Source organism: Lepidochelys kempii, chromosome 3 (genome assembly GCF_965140265.1).
Source record: "Lepidochelys kempii isolate rLepKem1 chromosome 3, rLepKem1.hap2, whole genome shotgun sequence".
Taxonomy (NCBI): domain Eukaryota; kingdom Metazoa; phylum Chordata; order Testudines; family Cheloniidae; genus Lepidochelys; species Lepidochelys kempii.
This window is the reverse complement of record NC_133258.1, coordinates 157,502,065-157,520,646: the sequence shown is the minus strand read 5'-3', so window position 1 is coordinate 157,520,646 and position 18,582 is coordinate 157,502,065. Positions and strand designations below refer to the sequence as shown.

Sequence of the window (18,582 nt, the reverse complement as noted above, 5' to 3'; positions counted from 1 at the left end):
TAGCTCCTGCAAATTGTAACCAACCTTGTTTGTCTGAGTGATTGGCTGACCAAGGAGTAGGACTGAGTGGACTTCTATGCTCTTAAAGTTTTACATTGTTTTATTTCAGAATGCAGTTTTTTTAAAAAAACAATTCTACATTTGTAAGTTCAACTTTCATGATAAAGAGATTGCACTACAGTACTTGTATGAGGTGAATTGAAAAATCTTTTTTGTTTGTTTTTTACAGTGCAAATATTTGTAATAAAGATATAAAATGAGCACTATACACATTGTATTTTGTGTTGTAATTGAAATTAATATACTTGAAAATGTAGTAAACATCCAAAAATATTTAAAATAAATGGTATTCTATTGTTAACAGCGTGATTAATCGTGATTAATTTTTTTCATCACTTGACAGCCCTTATAATATGTATTCCTCCTGCCTGTGTGGACTGAAAAAAAGTCATGAGGCATCATAAGCACATTTTAACCTTGGTAAATGCCTCTCTCTCTCTGTACTAGCACTTTGGTAGACTAGGCATCAGCTGCCACTAGTGTTTTCATCATCACTAAACTCCTCCAACCAAGACTAGAGGAGGCAGTGCTTATAATACTAGTACTGTACTGGGCCTACGCTTGCCCTACACTAAAAGTCGTAGGCTAGAAGCCCTAAGCTAAAACTTCTTTATCCAACAGGTTTCTTTCCTTTCCAGACAGGTAAGGAGCAATGTTCTATAAGGCAGCGGAGGGCAAGCCATATTTAAACATGGTTATGTTTAAAAGTACAGACAGGGTCTGAGATGAAAGGCTGGTTACATATTTTGTTTTATTTTTTTTTTAAACCACGCTAGTCAAACACAAGTTTCCCTGAACACCACACTTTTCATCAGACCATGGGGAAAAGCAGAGCAAAGTGTGAGAATGCACTGCTAGGGTGGCGATACAGACTTCATTAAAAATGCAGAGATGGGGGAGCCAGGGCATGGAGATGCAAGCTGCCACTATAAATAGGTTAAACTCATCCACAGATTGTCAGGAGGGAAGATTTAGGCCAGTAACAAACAACATTGTCAAACACATACATTAAGCTGCCCAGGAAAAGGAAAGAATGTAAGTGAAAAAACCTCCACAGCTCTTCAGGAGACTGAGCTTACACTTCAACTGTATGCATCGTTTTGATCTCCAGCCCTCCCCATCTCCAATTATTTGTCTCCACATAAATGTCTCCAAGCTGCAGACTGAGGTAAACAGAGCATTGTAATGTGTTCAGCAAATGATAAGCAACTCACAAAATAATAATATTGAGGGGAAAAGGACAAATATTGCCCAGTCAGGAAGTTAACGAACAGTTAAGTGTCCAGGATCACATGGACTGTGAGAACAAGGGATAGAATTTCTATTGCTTTCCCCCAACTCAATAAATCACATCTTCCTGCGAAATCTGCTAACAAATTCAATTTAACTAATTCAATTCAAACAAACAGGGCGATGAAATTAAAATGGAAGCCATCTAGTACACAACTTAAGGTTTTCTTTGTTTTATTCCATCAAACAGCCACAGCAAAATAAAGCTGTGACAACGCAATAATCTGCGAGATTTTAACATGCTGTCTGCCTTTCATATTGCATTGCATTCTTGCTCCTTTCAGCCGATGCACTTCGAATGCACCCTTGTAAGGGTAGTGGGAAATCAAGTCATTTCTTCTGCCTGATGACAAATTTCAGAGTAGCAGCCGTGTTAGTTAGTATCCGCAAAAAGAACAGGAGGACTTGCGGCACCTCAGAGACTAACCAATTTATTTGAGCAGAAGCTTTCGTGAGCAGAAGCTTTCATATCGGACGCTTATGCTCAAACAAACGTGCTAGTCTCTAAGGTGCCACAAATCCTCCTGTTCTTTTTTCTGCCCGATGTGCACAGAGCACAACATCCCACCACATCAGCGCCCCCTCTCCTTACGAGCACAGGGGGCTTCACGCGAGCTTGCAAGCAAACGCAGGCCCGCACACACGCTACCGACTCCCCGCACTTGAGCGACCTGCCGCAACTCCGCCGGAGTCGAGTCGGAATTCCCTCCGGCACCGCCCCCCCGCACAACCACCCAGGGAGCCGCCATCTGGCCCGCGGGCACAAATCCCGGCCACAACGACGGCGGGGGCCAACGCGGGGCGACCGAGCCGGCTGGGAACCCGCACGAGCCCCGCCCCGCCCCCGCGGCCGGAGCTGCCCAGCGCCGCGCCGGGGAGGGCCAGCCCCGCGTGCCGCGAAGAGCTGCGCTGGCCCGGCGCGTGCCGCACCCGGGGCGCTCTGCAGCCCGCGCGGCCCGGACGGGCGAATGGGGCGGGCCCCGCGCCCCCGGCGGAAAGCGGCACGCGGCGGCCGGGGCTGCGCGCGCCCTCCCCCCCCCCGGGAGCTGCCAGGCAGGCGGCGCGGCAGCCGCGGGGCCCGTGGGCGGGGCCGGCTCCCCTGTGCCCACGCGGTACCTGCACCATGATGGCCAGGCGCAGCGAGTCCTTGGCGATGCTCTCCCCGCATTTCTTGCAGGAGGCGCGGCCGCTCTTGGCGTACTCGGCCCGGTACAGCTTGTCCGCCGGCTCCGCCATGGCGGCCGGGGGCGCGGGCAGCGCAGCAGCGACAGCAGCGCCCAGAGACAGAGACACCGACCGACCGACCGCCCGCCCGCGCGCGCGAGCCGAGTGCCGCGCGATCCACCCGGGCTCAGCCCAGCCGCCCGAGCCGCCGTTCGGCGATCGATTGAGGCTGCCTGGCGGGGCTCGGGGCGTTCCGGCTCGCTACGGTGTATCAATGGGAGGAAGGACGTAGCCGGAGGCGGGCGGGGGAAGAGAGGGTGTCACGTGGCGTCCCCTGCCCGAGCCGCGCTGTATAGTAGGGGGAGGGCGGCCCCCCGCATATACCGCTCCTTGGCGGCGCTGCTGGGCGAGTCTCTGCAGTCCAGGGGCACCTAAGGGTGGGGAACGTCTGCTGGCATCTAGTGAGGCATCGGTCAGGTCAGCCCATTGCCTGCTTGTTCACTTCCAGGCTCTAGAGAGGTTTAACCTTGACGTTAAAGCGGCTGAGGCGCTTTATACCCTTATCTTCTAGACCACTGCATAGTTGTGCCATTATAACTGTCCCAGGAAGCCCCTCTTGGGGTAAAACTCACAGGAGGAGGAAAATTGCACTGGGTTCCAGAGAGGTCCTTCTACACCTTACCAGCCCCACTGTCCTCATTATCCCACAGGAGACCAGTGGCATCCACATCACAGCTTTGTGCCTCTACATGGGTGGCTTTAGGGAACCAAAACCCCTCTCCCAGCTCCCTGCCAGCATGGTCCCAATGGCTACAGCTGTTCCCCCATTCCTCTTAAAGGGGGAGTTAATACAGTTTCTCTGAAACTCATCAGAGCCAGAAAGCAAGTTGGATGGAATATGTGTGTCCTAGGATCTGGCGTGACCCATCTGCCCACACAGTCTCAGCTTTCTTTCCCCATATGGAACCTAAACCACAGAGAGCCCTCTCCGAGCTGCCCCAGGGTGGTGGTGTTTCGATGTTAACCGCCACAGATTTCAGGGGAGATCTGCAGGTAGCAAAGCACTTCTGTCCATATATCTCAGGAGCATAATCTGACCCTGTGTGATCTCTATGTGTGTAAATGCCAGACTAGATCACAGAAAGTCACTTGAGTGCAGATGTGAATGGACAAAATCCTGTAGTTTCTGCTGACTTGTACGACAGGTCTTTCAGTTTAGCTCAGGTAGTGTCCACTTGCAATATAGTGGCTCTGTAGTGAATGCACAGATCATCCTTATCCTTCTGGGCACAGACTATAATCTTAGCATTCTCCCTAATTAACAAGGTTGCTGAAGCTCCCAGGTTTGATCTCTGTTGTAGACACCTGCATGTACAGTCAATGTGGAACTATAGTTAATTAGGTCAATATGTAACTTACATAACTTGCTGTAAATTCCACCGTGACTGAGATCATTACAGAAGAATCCCAATGTCATGAACTAACTGGGCATTGCAGAGCGGTGTTCAAAGAATCAGAAAGTTCAAAAAATTGAACATTTAAAAATTACAGTAGGTACAGTGCGTAACTTAATGTGCAAATCATTCAGTGACAATGTACATAGTGAATGGTAACAAATGTATGCAGTGTATCTTACAATCTTATATGAACATAGTGTACCTGTAGCCACTGGTGAAAAAATACACTTCTGTTCTGAGTGCACATGCGTTCTACTCACTGCCAAGTACATATGTGTAGCTTCTTGATCGAGGGATACAGTTTTTTTTCCCCCAGGAAAAATGATTTATGCAACTGGTTGTTCATAACATCAGTGTCGTAAAATCGGGATTCTACTGCAGAACTTTGCTGCTGAAGTAAAATTTATATACGATTTCTGCCCTTCACACTACACTACAGCATTATTTTATTAAATATCCCTAAGCTTTACGTCACAGAAACCTGATATGACACTGTATGTTCAGTATACTTCTGGGAAGGGAGTCAGTTGCCAAAGGTGCAGAAACATGATTTTAGCTGATAAGGTGACCTATATTTAGTAGATATTGACCTATTTACCAAGAACTTTACACAAGAAGCAAATTCCAGAATGCGTATATTATGGAAAAGAGGAAACAATGTCATTTGGTATTCATCCAACACCCAGGAGATATACAGGACTGCTGCAGAGTCAAAATGCTGCAGAGTCTAAGATGCTTCAGTAACAAAATAAAAAGATATGGGGTTTCAAAAGCACCTCTCCAACCATTGATTGCTTTGTGATCTGAGAAGATGACAACATAGCTTGTAAAGCTGCAGGCATAGCCATAAAATCCGGGAGCTGCCAAAAGGGCCATTACTTCAAGTTATGTGTGTACACGTCAGCAGTTTCCATCCTTTGGGTCATCAGCAGTTATCAGCTCTCATTCTCCGCTCTCTAGCACAAACGCAGATTTGCCTAGTTACTTGCAACTGGTTGCTCATCAGATGCTAAGTGTGTCTTATAAGTCATGGCACTCTTCCTTTAAAGAAGAGCAGAGCCTAGTTCTTCTCTTGAAGCACAATGGCAAATAACATACAAATGTTCAGGAAGTAACTGAGAAGGACCATCTGTAAGTGGTTTGTGTCACGGTTTCAGAGTAACTGTACCTGTATTCCCCTCTCTATGATTCCGCGAGGGCACCCACTTAAAGTTTCCAGCTCCTAGTTGTCACCTGTCTTGGGTGGAGACCCATGTCTCTCTCCCTTCTCACCAGGGGTTTTAAGGCTGCACAGTTCCCTGCCTACATTGTGATATCCCCAACAAACCAGCCTGCCTAAAAGCCAGCACCTGTGCTTTGCTTTCTCTCCAAGGGCTGTGAACAGCATATTGCCAGCAGTTACAAGTTAACACAGCTCCTTCTAAACAAGTACATGTGTTCTTAAGGTAAAAGCATTACATATAAAACATATAATAAAATATTCCATATGCATGCTAAAAGCTTCCCAGAAGTCATGCATCAGTCTTATGGGGCCCTTAGTAGGCCAAAGTCTTTCCAACCCTTCTGTAAGAGGTGGGGCCTCCTTGGACAGAAGGTCCTGTCCACTTGGTGGATGAGAAAGAAGGCCCTGAGCCAGTTAAACCTAGCCTTTTGATATCAAAGGCCCTTGCTTTGTCTATTGGTCTCAGGAAAACCCAGCTAGAACCAGTACATGTAAACCTCCCCAGGGTGTGGCACCTCTCTAGAGGTGTTTACAATCTAAGTGATTCACCTTAATTGTCTCCCCACTGTTTTTGGTTCCTGGAGGACCTGTGATAACTCTCCTTCCTGGAGTTACATACAATCCCTGGGCCACAAAGATACATACATTTAATACAATATGGTCTCCAAAGATATTACATGTGGTTGCAATATCTATCACAGCTTGAACAGAAGGGTCAGGATAGGTGAATAGATGCAGTGGGGACTTGGAGCTCAAGATATATTTGTGGTACCGTGGACCAAGAGCAGGCAGAATAAAGCTCTGAGGACAGGAAAGGTACAGTCTCCCAGTGGATGGGAATGCTAGTAAGCAGGTGCTCTAGGAGCAACCGTGGGAGCATGGCAGGCAACAGATGAAAGCTCCCCAGCAGCTCTGGGGACATTATTGGTTCTGTGGGTGGAAGATCTGAGGTGCAAGCACTCTGGGGCCATCATTGATGCAGTAGGCAGACAACAGATGGAAGTTCTGGGGAGTGGGAGCTCTGAGAACAGCAGTGGTGTTGTAGGCAGGCAGCAGAATGGAGAAACAGCCACCTAGGAAGAACAAGATATTTATTTTTTCCTGTTTATTCATGGCACTGGAGGTGGTGAGGCAAAGTCAAATTTGGAGGGGAGCAGTGCCCTCTACCTCTACCAAGAAGGTATATGCTGCCAACTCATTCAGATGCTATTTATGCGTCATTCAGACCTGTCTCAGAATATGGTCTGACAATGGCAGCTGCAGCATGAGTGAGAATTTTATGTGGTGGCTGTGGATTGCTCAGAGCTTGTCTACATTTGAAATGCTACAGCAGCACCGCTGCACCGCTTCAGTGTAGACGCTGCCTACACCAATGGGAGGGCTTCTTCCATCGCTGTAGATATTGCACCTTCCCGAGAGGCAATCGCTAGGTCAACAGAAGAATTCTTTTGTCAATTTAGTAGTATCTACACTGTGGGTTAGGTTGGCTTAACTATGCTGCTCAGGAGTGTGGATTTTTCACACCCCAAGGGATTTAGTTAATCTGATTTAATTTTCTAGTGTAGACCAGGTTTCAGTAACCAAGCCAAAATATACTGTTACAGTAAACTGGAGAAATCCATTATTTCACAGGTTTGTCTGCTAACAGCAATAGTGAATTTTGCTCATAATCTTTATGCGTTATTTGTGTTCAAGTGCTGAAAGAAAAATAAAAAGACCAGTCAATATATATATAAATCCAAAAGAACAACTGTCATCTTCTTTATCCCAGCTTCTGATCAGAAACAAATACAGACTAGAAACAATAGAAGGAGATTCTGGGCATATTAGCTTGTAAAGCCAGACATTACAGATCTTGATGAGTCCATAAGCAGGTCTTTACTCTGGGAAATGTCATTACATAACAATAATACATTTGTTTGCTGTATTGTTGTGGTTGTGTTGCTCCCAGGATATGAGAGAGACAGGGTAGACAAGTGGTGGAAGGTACAAGCTTTCAAACTTCACAGATCTCTTATTCAGATTTGGGGAAGGAAACCAGTGTGTCTGAGCTAAATACAAATTGGGACAGACTGTTAAACACAAGGAGTTAACACATGCTGTGGGAGACCACTTAAAATTAAGTGGTCAATTCAGGGTTAGCAGGCAGTGGGATGTGTTACGAATTGTTGTAATGAGCCATAAATCCAGAATCTCTGTTGACACATTTGTTGCTGGCCAAGCTGTTTGAGTCCTGCTGGTGTTCTATATATGGTATCAGATGAATTCAGATGGTATCAGATGGATATGGTATCACTTGCATCCGATGAAGTGAGCTGTAGCTCACGAAAGCTCATGCTCAAATAAATTGGTTAGTCTCTAAGGTGCCACAAGTCCTCCTTTTCTTTTTATATATGGTATGAATGGATGATTAGTAACAAAATGGTACTTGAGAATAGCTAACCTCAAGCTGTTACCTTTCATCTGTTAATGTTTGGAGATTAACTACACAAACTTCCACTAGGAGTGCCCAAACTGTGGCCCAAACACTTTCCCCACAGTCTGAAAATCCATATAACTGCAGGGTTATATGATCAACAAGTTTAGTGTTGATGAACTCAGCTAAGAAGCAAGTCTAGGCCTCCATCAAGGAAGATACTCCATCAAGCAAATATTAGGGTCACAGGGAGAGCTGGTTCGGAAGCAGGGAGAGAGTGTGTGTGTTTGTAGAAAGGAGAATTTCAACACAATTTTGTAGAAGTTTCACCCCTTATTTTCAAAATTTTGATTATTCAAAATAGGTTGCTGAAGTATAGAGCTGGTCAAGGAATAAGAGCTGGTCGAGAAATAATTTGTGGAAATGTTACTGAAATTTTTCTAGACTTTGTTTCAAATTTTGAATTAAAAAATTTGAGGAATTTCAACCAACTGTAACTGTGGCTCATTGAAATCAATGACAAAGAACCCAGTGACTTTAATGGTGCAGCACCAGGACCTTGTTTTGATAGAATTTTATGTATATTTTCAAAGGCAATTTTGGTGCAGTGGCCATTGGCACTGCCATGCCTGAGCAATGCAATCTTTTTCCTCTCTAGAAGTCTGGAATGCTCTAAACAAGAGACATGTTACAATTTCTGTAGGAGACCTAAAAAAATGTAGGTATGTAAATTCTGGTAAATTCTTGCATGCAAACTCTGATAAAATTTATCATTGACTTGCTAAGGAAGTAGGGCTCAGTTTAATGCCTACAGTTTAATGCCAAGTTCCATGACATTTTTTCCCATCTGTGTAACTCCTTTTATTCAAAAGGATCCTCAAGAACTTCAGAAGCTCTGTACAGAGACAGGCAGTGTGGTCACGTAGCTTGAGCCAGGAACTAGTGACTGACACTGACTCTAGGTTGACCAGATGTACCGTTTTTAAAGGGACAGTCCCAATATTCCGGATTTTGTCTTATATAGGTGCCTATTACTCCCCACCTCCATCCCAATTTTTCATGCTGGGATGAAGTCACCCTATCTAGTCTAGGCTATCTAGTCACCCTAATTTACTCCCTCCATGGCCTTCTGCAAGTCACTTAATCTATCCATCTAAATTTCCACATCATCAAATGGGGACGATATTTGCCTGCCGCTTAGGAGTACTGTACGGATTAGTTAGTTGGTGTCTGTACTGTGCTCTGAAGTAAATGCTGAAAGTATTATATAGAAAAGAATGGCATCACCTGCTGGTGAAATTTAAAAGCTGATTAGTTGCACATAGCAACAGTATCCAACAGCAGGGCAGGAAGTGAAAACTATAGGCTATGTCTACCCTACCGCGGTAAGTCGACCTATGCTACGCAACTCCAGCTACCTTAGGTCAAGTTACCGCAGGGTCTACACCGCGGGGGGTTGACGGGAGAAAATCTCCTGTCGACTTACCTTACTCTTCTCGTCAGGGGTAGAGTACAGGGGTCACACTGGAGAGTGATCTGCAGTCAATTTAGCGGGTCTTTATTAGACCCACTAAATCAACTGCCAGTGGATCGACGTCAGAGGGTCGATCCCCGCGGTAGTGTAGACCTGCCCTATGATTTGCAATTGAAATGGTAAGTATGGTGAGAATGTAGTCACCCACACACGTGCTCACCCCTGCTGTGTAAACACCCATGGGATGGAGGTTTAGATGGTGGAGTGGGTGGGAGGAAGAACAGAAAATTTCAGGATATGGTTTGCTGTCTCCTGTTGGGTAGAAGGAATCTATGGGCTAGTCTTCATTACAAGCGCTATAGCGGCGCAGCTGCACCGAGAAGCTCTCCCACTGACATAGCACTGTCCACACTGGTGCTTAGGTTGGTGTAACTGAGGGCTTGTCTACACTGGCACTTTACACCTCTGCAACTTTCTCACTCAGGGGTGTGAATAAACACCCCCCTGAGTGCAGCAAGTTTCAGCGCTGTAAAGCGCTGGTGTAGACAGTGCACCAGTGCTGGGAGCCATGGAGGTGGGTTTTTTTAGAGCGCTGGGAGAGCTTAGGGGTGGCTTAGGGCTTGTCTACACTGGCAGCGTTAAAGCACTGCTGCAGCATCAATTCGAGTAGCACCGTGGGATCAGAGGAAGAACATATAGTCCAAGGTTTTAAAATATGCCCCCAAACTTTGTATCCTCCTTCTCTGAGGAATTCAGACGTTCAACAGAAATACAGGCAGCATCTTAAGAACAGGATCTAACACAAAATGTTATTTAATTTTATTATATTTACGCAGAACCCTGCTCTTATGAGTGAGTGGTTATATGAATCATTTTTCCTGATAGGGAAAAGAAAATCTTATCCATCGATCAACAAGGTACATGCATGTATACTTGAGCAGAGGACAGGCACACTCAAAACATGGGTGTATTATTTCACCAGTGGCTACAGGAACACTGTGTTCACACAAACAGACAAGACTGTAAGAGGCACATTGAACATTTGTTACCATTCATTCGTTATGTACGTTATCATTGAATGATTAACAAATTAATGTATGCACCGTACCTGTTGTAATTTGGAGATGTTAAATTTCATGGACTCCTCATTCCCCAGTTCATAAAAATCGGTGTTCAACTGTATTCATTAGCACAGATAATTTTTGATACTAGCATATTTTGAATATTCTATATTTAGGTAGGAAAAAGATTACATTGTTATCCACTAGATGGCCCTATCTACACACAAACTAAGTCTCATTCATGTGTATGATAGGATTCATAGGAAAGAGAGATGGAAAAGACCCACCAGGAGCCAGAGCAGGATTGTCCCCTATAGTGTATTCCCCATGGCTTTTGTCCTATCTAGCTTTAAGTGTGTCAAGCTATGAGGCTTTCACCACATCCTTTGGGAAATTATTCCAGAGTCTAACGGTGCCTTCTTGCAATTTCAAGGAGTGTGACACCATCTCACTCCTGAGGCACTTCGAACAGAGAAGTAAACCAGAAAAGAGTAAGGTTTCAATCCTCTGAAAATACTCTGTTGTGTCTTCTCTAGACACCGTAGGGCTGCCAGTCAGTGCGAAGCTCATTGTTATAATTAGTGCTTCCCGCAACTCCATGGCCATTGTCTCTCTGAAGACATGCAGCATTATGTAAAGGACTGAGCACAGGACAAGCCGCCAGGTTCTCATCCTATTGTTATTCAAGATAATTAGCTCAAATCTAGCTTGGGTATGTGTACATGTGCTGCGATCACACCTGTAATTGCAGTGTAGCCATACCAGCTGATGCTCAGGGCTTGTCTACACTGGTACTTTACAGCGCTGCAACTGTCTCGCTCAGGGGTGTGAAAATATACACCTCTGAGCACTGCAAGTTTCAGTGCTGTAAATTGCCAGTGTAGACAGTGCACCAGTGCTGGGAGCTCTTCCCCTCGTGGAGGTGGGTTTTTTATAGCTCTCTCCCAGCGCTACGCTGCAACTACACAGCCACGTTGCTAGTGAAGACGTGCCCTTAGTTATACCCGCACTGGTAAAGTTACACTGCTGTAGTTATACCAGTATAACTCCATGTTTGGACACACTAATTCTGGAATAAGTCACTTTCAAAGTGACAAACTAAACTGGGAAAGGGCCCTTTTATCCTGGAATAAGCGTGTCCACATGGGGAGTTACAGCAGTATAACTATAGCACTTTAAGTTCACACCCATGTCTATATTAGGGGTGCTACACTGGCATGGCTAGGGCAGCTGTAGTATAGATGCAGTCTGCAGTGACAGAGGGGATTTTTCTCTCTCTGTAGCAACTCCACCTCCCCAAGTGACAGTAGCTATGTCACTGGAAGCATTCTTCCATCAGCCTAGCTGCATCTACACCAGGATTTAAGTCAACATACGTACAGTGCTTAGGAGTATAGATTTTTCAGACCCCTGAGCACTGTAACTACGTCAACTTAAGTTTTAACTGTAGACCATATCTTATACTGGTATAACAGCATTGTAGGCAGTTTTTTCATTGGATTGCGGGATACCTTCTGGAGGCCAGGGGAATTATGGGACAAGGGTCAAACTCCCATAATCCCTCCTATTGTATCCTGTTGGTTTGAATGAGAGGAGAATCAGGCCCCAACAGGCCGTTAGTAAACAACAGTGGCTTTTCTTAATGACACAAAGCTCAGCCCTTCCACTTGTGCTGTACAGACAGTGTCTTCAGAGTCATAGCAACCAGGCTCTGCCAGGGTGCTTTGGGGCTCAAGTTATGATGTGGGGAAAGAGGCCTTCCGCCAGCATTTCCACCCAGCTGAGCATCTGATAGAAGTGAGACATTTACTGCTTGTAACCCGAAGGAGCGTCAGAACTGTTCTCTCTTATGCCTGGATGAGTCACTGGAGAAGACTTTCCCTTACCTACCCTTTCGTCTTAGGTAGCTTGACAGGTCCCTGGTTGAGATTTTTTTAAATATAAACTCATTTTAGTGGGAGGATCAAATGAGTTCACTGACAAGTTATCCTCTCTTTGCTGCTGCCTCATTCTCTCTCTCAGCCCTCGCAGTACCATGGATTTTGCAGGCAGTGCCACCAATTCGGCGTTTAACAGTAGACAGCAGCCACCGAGGGCCTGATCCTGACTTCTTTACTCATGGGAATAGTCTGAATGATCTCAGTGGGACTACTCCTGTGAGTAAGGGTTGTATAATTGGGGCCTTTAATCTACTGGTGATGAACTGGGGCTGGGTGTGTACTACCACACTTAAATGTCTATATTTAGTTTGATTTGTACACTTAATAAACTGGTGCACCTGTCCTCACTCTGGGAGGACCTGGACTCTAAAACTATGATAAAAAATACACTCTTCTAGTAGCCTCTCCTGAAAAGAATGTAAGTCGGACTTACATGATGCTCAGGCTTTTTGTTGACCCTTTGGACGGGGTGAATTTGAACCTTAAGAATAGACTTCACCCTCCCCAATTACTGGAAATTCTGCATTTACAGACCAGCTCAGAAAGCTCCAAGAAACAGCTCTGACAGCTCCTCCCGCCAGCAGCCTGTTTCTTTCAGTCTTCCTGATGTTGGGGGAGGAAGACGTTGGAAGAGATGGAGTTGGAGGTGGGTGGTGTGGGTGCAAAAGCATCTCAAATTTCTCGACTGAAGGCTTAACCCTGCAGTCTGGGTTGAGCAGGTTCACTGATGATGTAAACGGTGGCGTCAGTTACACATCCAGGGTGGGGGGATGATTGTGCAGCCTCTGAGTACAAGCAATTTCCATTGCAGTCAATAACACCGGCTCAAGCAAAGCTAGCTCTGACGTTCCCCTTTGGTGTTATCTGGACCAGTGATCTGCTAGGTAACTCCAGTCCTTGACTCTGGGAGCCAGCTTTACCCTGCTCTGCTGTGAGAACCCCCACTCCTGGGCTGTTCACGCACAGCCTCTAGCATGTAAGGTACTCCTTGGATTGTGCAACCGAGTGACACTAGTCAATATCTCCAGCCCCAGACACAACCCTAGGAACCTCCGTCTTGCAATGTCCGGTATGCCCACTGGATGCAGCAAGCTTATATGAGCTCATCAATTTAACAAAAAATTGATATGTACCAGGCTTGTTATCCCAAGGGGAGTCTCTGACACTCTTCAAACCAAACACACTGCTTCAGGTAGAACAAACAAATTTATTAACTACAAAGATAGATTTAAGTGATATTAAGTGATAGGCAAAAGGTCAGAGTTAGTTACCAAAAGAAATACAATATAAGCATGCAGTCTAAACTCTCAATCCTATTAGACTGGGCAGCAATTAGATTAAGCAGTTTTTCTCACCCCAGTAGATATTGCAGTCCTTAATATACAGGTTTGTTCCTTAAACCTGGGCCAATCTCCTCTGTTGGAGTCTTGTCTTCTTCTCAGAGTAGCAGCCGTGTTAGTCTGTATCCACAAAAAGAAAAGGAGTACTTGTGGCACCTTAGAGACTAACAAATTTATTTGAGCATAAGCTTTCCAAGCCGATGAAGTGAGCTGTAGCTCACAAAAGCTTATGCTCAAATAAATTTGTTAATCTCTAAGATGCCACAAGTACTCCTTTTCTTTTTGTCTTCTTCTCAGTGTCTTAGATACTTGCAGAGAAGGTGGGGGCAGGAGAAGGGCCACGTATGTGTCCATTCTCTCTGTTTTATACCCTCAGTCCATGTGCTTGGGGAGTACAAGTCTAGGCATGTGTGGGGGGCATTGCTGAGTCTCTCCAAGCAAGGTTGAGCAATTCCCCTGATGTGGCCTCATGCAGATGAGTCATTGCATTGTAGCTCCCTTGCTGGACAATGGCTGTTGATGGGTTGTTTGACCCCTGGGGCCCAGGCGTTAGTTACTTTCCTTGCTGTTGCCTCTGGGGAGCTAATATCTGGGTGATTCCCCAATTTACAGCATGTTTTAGTGACAATCATACAACACAATTTTCATAACTTCATATGCATTAATGATACACATATATGGATAGCAAAATGATTTTCAGAAGATCATAACCTTTCCCCTGATACCTTACAAGGCATGCTTTATATGTAAGATCACGATTATATGAAAATGAGGAATATGGGGGTTACAGTATGCTCCCCCAGGGTATAGAATGTCACACTATCACACTTCTAAGCCTCTCCCTTTCCATAGCACTAATCCCCTCATGATCTTTAATCACCAATGAAGTAGGGAGGTGCTATTATCCCCATTTTACATGTTTGGGAGCTGAGGCACACATAGGCAGAGGGACATTCAATGAAATTAAAAGGTGGGGAATTAAAAATTGATTGGGTGAAAAAATGTTTCCTTCTCTATATAATTAACCCTTGAAACTCACTGCCACAGGCAGCAACTGAGACCAAGAATTTAAGATTAAAAAAGGGATTGGACACGTATATCAAGATTATCTAGAGTTACAAATTTTGGATGGGATTAAACCTTGTGCTTCTGGGTTTAAGAAGCTCTAACCATTAGAGATCAGGATGAGACCTAATAGAGGAATGGATCATCCCACCTCTGCTTTCTTAAGTCTTCCTCTGAAGCTGGCCACTGTCAGAGATGGAATACTAGACTTTAGGGCTGATGCAGTCTGGTTTCCTATAACTTGCCCAAGGTCACACAGAGCGGGAAATTGAACCTGGTTCTCCCAGCTCTCAAGCTAGCCATTGTACCATCCTTCAGTTAGAACTACAGCACTAGGACCCACAAAAAAGGAAATGAACTTCATCTCTGGCAAGCCTTAAGTTTTGTGTGGACTCTACCCAATGTCCTGTGAGCCTCAACATTGGGAAACCAAAGCTCAACCAATTCTTTCTGCTCGTGACACTCCTTAAGCATTGGTGTCCCTCTTCACCACCCGCAATGTGGCCTCTAATGACCCCTTGTGTGGATGCCACTAGTAAAAAAAATAATCAATACGAATGAGGGAGCAGCAGCATGGAAACATATTTGCAAGCTTGAATCAGGAGAAGAGAGGAGAGAGAATAAGAAATATTCAGTTTCTCAAATATACATAAAGCCAGGATCAGAAGCTGAGAAGGGGAGTTAACATTAGAGATTGTCCTGAAACTAATCCCCAGATCCACTCTCAGATCAGACTTCTCTCCAAGATGAGCCAAAACCAATCACTGAATCATGGTCAGGGGCACATCTCTGCTCCAGTCCACTATGACTCATTTGCTTTAACTAGCAGATATTGCTAGTGTGCCAGACAATGGGCGTGTACGCTCCAACTGTCTTGGTATTCTTATTTACCCATTGTGGCCACCAAAAGGTACTGGGGGCGGAGGGGCTGGACCTCCGTGAGCACAAGGTATGAAGCAGGGAGAGTCAGTTAGACTTCCATTTCTCTTTCTGAATGTGGTAGGAGAAGAGGTAAGAAGAATGAGCTAGGGCACTAAAGAGAGCAGACAGTCTATCTGATGTCACTATTAATGGTACAATTGATAATGGGCAATGAGTGCACGGGAGGATGGGAAAGGTAAAACTTCCATAGACTACAATGTGCTTTGGATGAAGGACCATGATACTTATATCTACAGACTCCTGCCACTGAAATGCAACCACCTTTAGGATGGGACATTGCAACTTTTTAAACAGTGCTCAGTGAAGCTACAGATGGAATTTAGGGAGGGAGAGCCAAAACCGAGCTCTCTTTGCTTCTGTGTATATTGGCTCTTTTTATCTGGTGAAGGCTGTACTTGATTTTGTTTAATGAATCTCCGCAGTTCTATCCAGGTGAGCAGTGGGAGTGCGATGCTCCCTCAGGACTATGGCTAATCACCTAGAATGTGACTTAATCTCTAATTAGGCTACACTCCACTTCAGCATCATTTATACCAGTTGTTTCCCTGATGAGGAGCTTTGTGATATAGCAGACAGCATAATTCTCCTCACTTTACTTCACTTTCAAGCTATTTCATTCTAAATTGCCTTTAAAAGTGACCACGATTTGGACCCAGAAACCTAGAGGCTTATTCCCCCCCCCCCCGCCATTATCAAAACCAAAAGGTGCTTTCTCTTAAGTTGAGGACTCTATGTAAATATCAAGAGCTCAGCCAGGATTTCCATTATGTACATGAATGTAGAAGAGCTAAATACATACTGCTGGTTTAAACTGATGTAGCTCCATTGAAATAATTTCCTTCATTCCAGAAAATCATGATCTGTTTGCAGGCAAATTGCCAAGGGCAGTGATAAATTTTGCCTTATGAATTAGTTGCCCAGCCTTAGTTATTATACCACCCCCATTCATTTTAAACAAATCTCTATATTTTTATCTTTACAGGGTGCCTGTATTTATGGATTCTTGATAAGAAATCTTAGCATTCCACCGTGACTAATAACGACTAAGGCTTTGCTTAAAGACTAATTGGATTTTGTCCTAAATTCAAAAAAAAGAAAAGAAATAATCTGAGGTTAGCCTTCGCTGCATCTGTCCAGAAATCTGTTAATGAACAGGCCGCTTATTAGTTACCTAAATGTTTATTAAAGGGCCTAACTTTAGACATGCAAGTTTAAAAATTTACTCTTGAGTGATTTGCACAAGAACACACAGTAGGACAGTGGGGAAATTGGAAATAGAACCCAGGAATCCTGATCCCTCCTCTTCTGCTCTAACCACTAGACAATGCCTATCCAGATATATATTCCAGTACCCCTGTAATTAAAGCACATGCTATGCAACACAAATGCAATATAAAATTATTTTCCATTCAAATGATACATAAAGCATTTTAGAGAGCTAAATTATGCAACACAGTGAAAATATATGGCATAAATTAGAGAAGAGGGTTATGTAAATACATTGTTTGGTGGATGAATTTTTCTGGACCAGTGGTTCTCAACCTAAATATGTGGCCCAGGGCCCACAATGTGTTACCTGGGCCACAGGCTGAGAACCACAGAGCCCCCTTCCCCTGAGCCCCATCCCACAGACCCCTATGGCCAGTGTCTTCCATCCAGAGACCCCTCCACAGAGTGGGGCCAGGAGCGGAGCCCTGGCTGGGGGGCCAGGTGGCAGGGACACCGGACCCCGCTGTGTAGCAACCACAACCTGCTGGACCCCATGCTGGTCTCTGACAATGACCTGGGCCCCCTGGGGCCAGCATCGCCAACCCCAGAGCCCACGGGGCTGGCCGGCAGCCCCGGACCCTGCCCTGGATCTGGACAGGGTCCCAACACCGATCCTGGACCCTAGATCCCGTGGGGCCAGCCAGCAGCCTGGTCCCCCACCATGTGGGGCCGGCTGGTGACCCTGGACCCTGCCAGCCAGCAGTCTCAGACCCCAGACCCTGTGGGGCCAGGAGCCCTGACCCTGAATCCCGTGGGGCTGCCTGGCAGCCCTGACCCCGGAGCCCTACTGCACCAGGCAGCTGGGAACCAGACTCTGCCACACAGCCGGCAGCCTTGCTAACTGGGCCACAGGTTGAGAACTGCTGCTCTGGACAAAGGCAACCAATATGCCAAATACTACCTTGGATTTACATAGAGCTGCATCCCTGTCTTTCAGAGTGGTAGCCGTGTTAGTCTGTATCAGCAAAAAGAACAAGGAGTACTTGTGGCACCTTAAAGACTAACAAATTTATTTGAGCATAAGCTTTCATGGGCTAAAACCCACTTCATCAGATGCATACAATGGAAAATACAGTAGGAAGAGATAGACAGACAGACAGACACACACACACAAAGAACATGAAAAAAATAGGTGTTGCCATACACACTATAATGAGAGTGATCAATTAAGGTGAGCTATTATCAGCAGGAGAAAAAAACCTTTTGTAGTGATAATCAGGATGGCCCATTTCCTACAGTTGGCAAGAAGGTGAGAGTAACAGTTGGGGGGAGGGGGAAATAAGCATGAGGAAATAGTTTTACTTTGTGCAATGACCGATCCACGCCCATTCTTTATTCAAGCCTAATTTAATGATGTCCAGTTTGCAAATTAATTCCAATTCAGCAGTCTCTCATTGGGGTCTGTTTTTGAAGTTTTTTGTTGTAATATTACGACTTTTAGGTCTGTAATCGAGTGACCAGGGAGATTGAAGTGTTCTCCGACTGGTTTTTGAATGTTATAATTCTTGACATCTGATTTGTGTCCATTTATTCTTTTACGTAGAGACTGTCCAGTCTGACCAATGTACAGGGCAGAGGGGCATTGCTGGCACATGATGGCATATATCACATTGGTAGATGTGCACGTGAACAAGCCTCTGATAGTGTGACTGATGTGATTAGGTCCTGTGATGGTGTCCCCTGAGTAGATATGTGGACACAGTTGGCAATGGGCTTTGTTACAAGGATAGGTTCCTGGGTTAGTGTTTTTGTTGTATGGTGTGTGGTTGCTGGTGAGTATTTGCTTCAGGTTGGGGGGCTATCTGTAAGCCAACATTTTTATGGCTGACTTAGAACAACGCTTCCTCAGCTCTTGTCCTCTAACGCCCCTACTCTACTTGCA

General features: G+C 45.2%; 1 protein-coding gene and 1 long non-coding RNA gene across 2 annotated transcripts in view; both read right to left on the bottom strand.

Moving 5' to 3' along the window:
* Positions 1–2,736, bottom strand: part of PARP1 (poly(ADP-ribose) polymerase 1) — a 53,623-nt gene extending 50,887 nt beyond the window's left edge. Inside the window, exon 1 of the mRNA XM_073338698.1 lies at positions 2,467–2,736. Within this exon, the coding sequence (XP_073194799.1) occupies positions 2,467–2,586 (120 nt within the window). The 5' untranslated portion in view covers positions 2,587–2,736. The remainder of the gene's footprint in view (positions 1–2,466) is intronic.
* LOC140909435 (uncharacterized) lies at positions 1,508–2,385 on the bottom strand. Its single transcript, XR_012158209.1, has 2 exons — positions 1,943–2,385; positions 1,508–1,693 (listed from the first exon to the last, which is right to left on the bottom strand). It is a non-coding gene; the product is annotated as an uncharacterized lncRNA (long non-coding RNA).
* Positions 2,737–18,582: the final 15,846 nt, after the last annotated feature.